The sequence below is a fragment of the Centropristis striata genome, chromosome 17 (genome assembly GCF_030273125.1).
Source record: "Centropristis striata isolate RG_2023a ecotype Rhode Island chromosome 17, C.striata_1.0, whole genome shotgun sequence".
NCBI classification, from domain to species: Eukaryota; Metazoa; Chordata; class Actinopteri; order Perciformes; family Serranidae; genus Centropristis; species Centropristis striata.
Window position 1 is genome coordinate 29,934,980 of NC_081533.1, and position 5,396 is coordinate 29,940,375.

Sequence of the window (5,396 nt, forward strand, 5' to 3'; positions counted from 1 at the left end):
GTACCTTTAGTTATACCAGGCATTAAAATGAACAAGAAATTGAAGAAAACGAGGGTGGGTTAATCATTTTTCCATTACTATATATATATATATATATATATATATATATGAACTAAGGGTTGTTTGGAATAATGGAGATACATTTCTTTTGCCACATAATATATCAGGCATATGAACGCCACATTCAAAACATGTTTCACAAAGAGTTTAAATATTTTACATAATCAAGGTTCTTTGTTTATGCAGGGAAACTGTCCATGATATGGAATTTATGAATTTCCAGAAACTGAGAAGAAAATCACCAACCAGCTAAAATATTGGATTGTCTTGACTATAAAAATGGTTCTGGGTGTGATTTCCGCTGAGTTAGCAAAAGTAGCTGCTAAACAGATTTTAGACTCTTTAAAAAGGAGCAGCTAATTAAATCAATATCAGATTAAGTTTACACTATATTTAGAATATTTTCTCTGCAGTTCCAATAGGAAACTTAAGCTATTAAATCAACTATGCTCACTTCAAAGCAACCAGACTCCATGGACCAAAAAACACATTTTACCTAGCAGAACAGTTCTGCAAACAGTTGTATCTCTACAGCTCACACAGAGACAGTGAGGAGTCAAAGGACCAGACCCCAAAGCCAGGATAAAGAGGTTCGGTGAATGTGGTGTTGAAGGTGTGGAGGTGGATCAGTGTGTCGGAGGAGACTCTGTAGAAGGACAGAGTGCCAGCAGGACAGTCCACATACACTGCTACTCTACCAGAGGAGGAGGATGAGGAGGAAGAGGAGGAAGAGGATGTTACCCTGTTATTGTACCAGACATAGTAACCATCATAAGAGCACTCTAGACTCCAGGACTGATCATTACTTCCAAACCAACAGTCTTTACTGCTTCCTCTCCTTCTGATTCCTCTGTAACTCACTGCTACAGTAACCCATCCTATCCACTCGACCTCCCAGTAACAGCGCCCAGTCAGACCATCTCTACACAGCAGCTGAGGCCAGGAGTCAAATCTCTCTGGATGATCAGGATATGACTGTTCTTCTCGAACATATGTCACCTTCCTGTTGTTTTCAGACAGTTTGAGGAATCTGTACATTGTGTTTGTGTCCAGTGTGAGTTCACCGAAATCTGATGGAGAGAAAAAAACACAACATAGCAGCAGTTTATCATCTGACACATCTGAAGGGTTTATTCTTTCTTTCTATACCACTTAATGATGACCTATTTAATGAATACATATCACAACTATTAACTTTGTATTTAAAGTTGTTTTGTCTTCTTTAGTCAAATGTAATCCTCACTTACACTTCCTCAGACCAGGTGTTAACCACTTCTCTCCACCATGGTCCACCCTGGAGGAGGAAACACAGTCAGAATAATTTTCTATCCAACATGAGTCCTAACTGTTGTTCAACATGAAGCAGAGTTCCTCAGTTTACCGAGTCCAGTCTGTCTGTTCATACCTGAGAGTGTCTAGTCTGCAGCGTGGATTCTCAAGCAGCTTCACTCCAGAGTGTCCTGGATGATTGTAGCTCAGGTCCAGGTCCCTCAGATTGGAGCGGTTGGAGCTTAGAGCTGAGGCCAGTGAAGAACAGCCTTCCTCTGAGATCAGACAACCTGACAGCCTGGAACCAGGATAATGTTGTAGCAGGAAAAGCAGGGAAGTCAAAAAGATGTTGACAATCTTTGGGCCTGAACATGAGCCTGAAGCAGATGAGTGGGATTTAAAAGATCAACTTTTAACTAATACATTTAATATTGACCTGAGGGTTTTCAGTTCACATAGTGGACTCTTCAGTCCATCAGACAGAAGCTTCACTCCTGAATCCTGCAGGTCGTTGTTACTCAGGTCCAGGTCTCTCAGACTAGAGGACTGGGAGCTGAGGACTGAGGACAGAGCTTCACAGCTTCTCTCTGAGAGGTTACAGCCAGTTAACCTGAAAAGTAATGAAATGTTTTTAATTATGTAATCATTTCTATTTTTCTCTGGCTTATGCTATATTTGTCTGTGCACATTCATGTTTGTCAGTCAGTCCTAACAGAGATGTACATGATTCGAGCTAGTGGTCTGAAAAATGTAATGTGACTATTACCTGTGTCCTATTTTAATAACAAAAGAAAAGGCAGACAGATTTAAGTGTAGATATCAGTTTTATTCAACTTAAAATTACTGAAAGTAAATGGATCTGAAAAGCAGGTATGACAATTTGCAATCAACTTAATACTGACCTGAGAGTTTCCACTTGATGGTTTGTACTCGCAAGTTCAACAGCCAGCAGCTTCACTCCTGAGTCTCCTGGATGATTGTAGCTCAGGTCCAGCTCTCTCAGATGGGAGGGGTTGGAGCTTAGAGCTGAGGCCAGAGAAGAACAGCCTTCCTCTTTTATCTGACAACCTGACAGACTGGAAACAAAAAAATATCACAGGAGCAGCAAGTCAAAAAGATGTTCCCTAACAGCAGCCTGAAGCAGGATGAGCGGGATTTAAAAGATCCGCTTTTTAACAATCGGCTGAATACTGACCTGAGAGTTTTCAGTTCACATAGGGGACTCTTCAGTCCAGCAGACAGAAGCCTCACTCCGGAATCCTGAAGGTTGTTGTTACTCAGGTCCAGGTCTCTCAGACTAGAGGACTGAGAGCTGAAGATTGAGGACAGAGCTTCACAGCTTCTCTCAGAGAGGTTACAGCCACTGAGTCTGGAAAATATTTAGTGATTAAAACAAATAGAATTATGCATTTCTCTTGTATTACAGAAAGAATATTGTTCACTTCAACATGACAGGTCAAGGACTGAAGTGCCTTTGAGCGAGGCACCTAACCGCCCCCCATCCCCTGCCCCAACACACACACACACACACACACACACACACACTGCTCCTTGCCCTGTGTATCCACTTGTGTGGGGGGGAAAGGATGGGTTAAATACCAACAAAGTAACATAGTAATCAGTCCTAATCTTAATCATATATATCCACTCACAGAGCTTTGTTGGAGGCTTTGACCACTGGCAGCAGCCTCAAAAGAGCCTCCTCTGAAGCAGAGTATTTCTTCAGGTCAAACACGTCCAGATCTGTTTGTGATGCCAGTAAGATGAAGACCAGAGCTGACCACTGAGCAGGAGACAGTTTATCTGTGGAAAGACTTCCTGACCTCAGGGATTGTTGGATCTCCTCCACTAGAGAACGGTCATTCAGTTCATTTAGACAGTGGAACAGGTTGATGCTTCTCTCTGCAGACAGATTCTTTGTGATCTTCTTCTTGATGTACTGGACTGTTTTTTGATTGGTCTGTGAGCTACTTCCTTTCCGTGTCAGCAGACCTCGGAGGAGTCTTTGATTGGTCTGCCGAGAAAGACCCAGGAGGAAGCGGAGGAACAAGTCCAGATGTCCATTTGGACTCTGTAAGGCCTTGTCCACAGCACTCTGGTAGAAACGTGTTGACGTTCCCGCTAACACTTCAGACCACCAGGAGGTTGATTGTTCTCCTGCCATCAGATTAACTCCAGAGTTGATGAAGGTCAGATGGACATGAAGAGCAGCCAGAAACTCTTGAACACTCAGATGGGCGAAGCAGAACACCGTGTCCTGGTACAGTCCTCTCTCCTCTCTAAAGACCTGTGTGAACACTCCTGAGTACACTGAGGCTGCTCTGATATCAATACCACACCCTGTCAGGTCTGAGTCATAGAAAATCAGGTTTCCTTTCTCCAGCTGATCAAAAGCCAGTTTTCCCAGAGACTCAATCATCTCCCTGCTTTCTGGACTCCACTGTGGATCTGTCTCAGATTTTCCATGATATTTGACATTCTTCACTTTCAAGTGAACCACCAGGAAGTGGATGTACATCTCAGTCAGGGTCTTGGGCAGCTCTCCTCCCTCTCTGGTTTTCATCAGCTTCTCCAGAACTGTAGCAGAGATCCAGCAGAAGACCGGGATGTGGCACATGATGTGGAGGCTTCGTGATGTCTTGATATGAGAGATGATTGTGCCGGCCTGCTCCTCATCTGTGAATCTCTTCCTGAAGTAGTCCTCCTTCTGTGGGTCAGTGAACCCTCTGACCTCAGTCACCATGTCAACACAGTCAGCAGGGATCTGATTGGCTGCTGCAGGTCGTGTGGTTATCCAGAGGCGAGCAGAGGGAAGCAGTTTCCCCCTGATGAGGTTTGTCAGCAGGACATCCACTGAGGTGGACTCTGTGACATCAGTCAGGATCTCAGTGTTGTGGAAGTCCAGAGGAAGTCGACACTCATCCAGACCATCAAAGATCAACACAACGTGAAACTCTTCAAACCTGCAGATTCCTGCTTCTTTGGTTTCAGTAAAGAAGTGATGAACAAGTCCCACCAAGCTGAACTTTTTATCTTTCAGTGCATTCAGCTCTCTGAAAGTGAATGGAAATGTGAAGTGGATGTCCTGGTTGGCTTTGTCTTCAGCCCAGTCCAGAGTGAACTTCTGTGTTAAGACTGTTTTCCCAATGCCAGCAACTCCCTTTGTCAGCACTGTTCTGATTGGTTCATCTCTTCCAGGTGAGGCATTAAAGATGTCTTCTTGTCTCATTGTTGTTTCTGGTCTGTCTGGTTTCCTGGATGCTGTTTCAATATGTCTGACCTCATGTTCATCATTGACCTCTGCAGTCCCCCCCTCTGTGATGTAGAGCTCTGTGTAGATCTGATTCAGAAGGGTCGGGTTTCCTGCTTTAGCAATCCCCTCAAACACACACTGGAACTTCTTCTGGAGGTTGGATTTAAGTTTATGTTGGCATACTGCAGAAGTAGTTCCTGGGTGAACAAACAAGGAATGTAATTAATAAGTGGATGTTACAATAAACCTGATATATGTCAACTGTAGGCATCAAAGTGATATTTAATTTCCTTCTACATCAAACCTAGAACCTTTCATAGATCTGATACAAGCTTGTGCATCATAGTAACAGCAGAGTTTGGTGAATGTAAACTTCCCCTATGTTGCCTCCATTTCCTGTTTCCTTCCGGTTTAATCTGTTAAAATCATCTTACTGCTCTGCAGACAGTCAGCCAGCTCCTCCTGCTTCATTCTCCTCAGGAAGTTCAGTGTGATCTTCAGAAATGCCTCTCTGCTGCTCCTCCTCTGCTCTTCATCCTCACCGTCAAACACCTCCTCGTTCTCTCTCTGACTCTCTAAGCATTCTGGGTAGCCTGGACTCAGGACTCTCCGGATCTTCTTCAGCTCATTCTTCACAAAACCAACAATGTCCTCCTCAAGCAGCTGGAATTGAATAAAATGTTAGAACTCAACAACAGATCATCTGTAGGGCAGAAAACCTACTGGTCAGCAGAGTGCAGCATGGAGTCTGGATCAAATCTGTATTCAGTGTTTAGTATTTAGTTTGTGATTGTTGTAATTAAAAAATTAATTA

At 43.5% G+C, this 5,396-nt stretch overlaps 1 protein-coding gene across 1 annotated transcript; it reads right to left on the reverse strand.

Moving 5' to 3' along the window:
- Positions 1–588: 588 nt before the first annotated feature.
- Positions 589–5,053, reverse strand: LOC131989762 (NLR family CARD domain-containing protein 3-like). Its single transcript, XM_059355085.1, has 7 exons — positions 4,999–5,053; positions 2,982–4,755; positions 2,525–2,698; positions 1,766–1,939; positions 1,466–1,627; positions 1,308–1,354; positions 589–1,130 (listed from the first exon to the last, which is right to left on the reverse strand). Exons 1-7 carry the CDS (start codon positions 5,051–5,053, stop codon positions 589–591), a joined length of 2,928 nt encoding a protein of 975 aa, XP_059211068.1.
- Positions 5,054–5,396: the final 343 nt, after the last annotated feature.

What these genes read in the sequence shown, in the direction of transcription:
- LOC131989762 (XM_059355085.1), bottom strand. Translation starts at nt 5,053, where the DNA reads ATGAAGCAGGAGGAGCTGGCTGACTGTCTGCAGAGCAGTAAGATGATT. An exon ending in CAGTAAGATGATTTTAACAG is followed by an intron (nt 4,756 to 4,998) that starts ATTAAACCGGAA and finishes CAGTATGCCAAC; the next exon opens with ATAAACTTAAATCCAACCTC. An exon ending in TGTGAACTGAAAACCCTCAG is followed by an intron (nt 1,628 to 1,765) that starts GTCAATATTAAA and finishes TCCTGGTTCCAG; the next exon opens with GCTGTCAGGTTGTCTGATCT.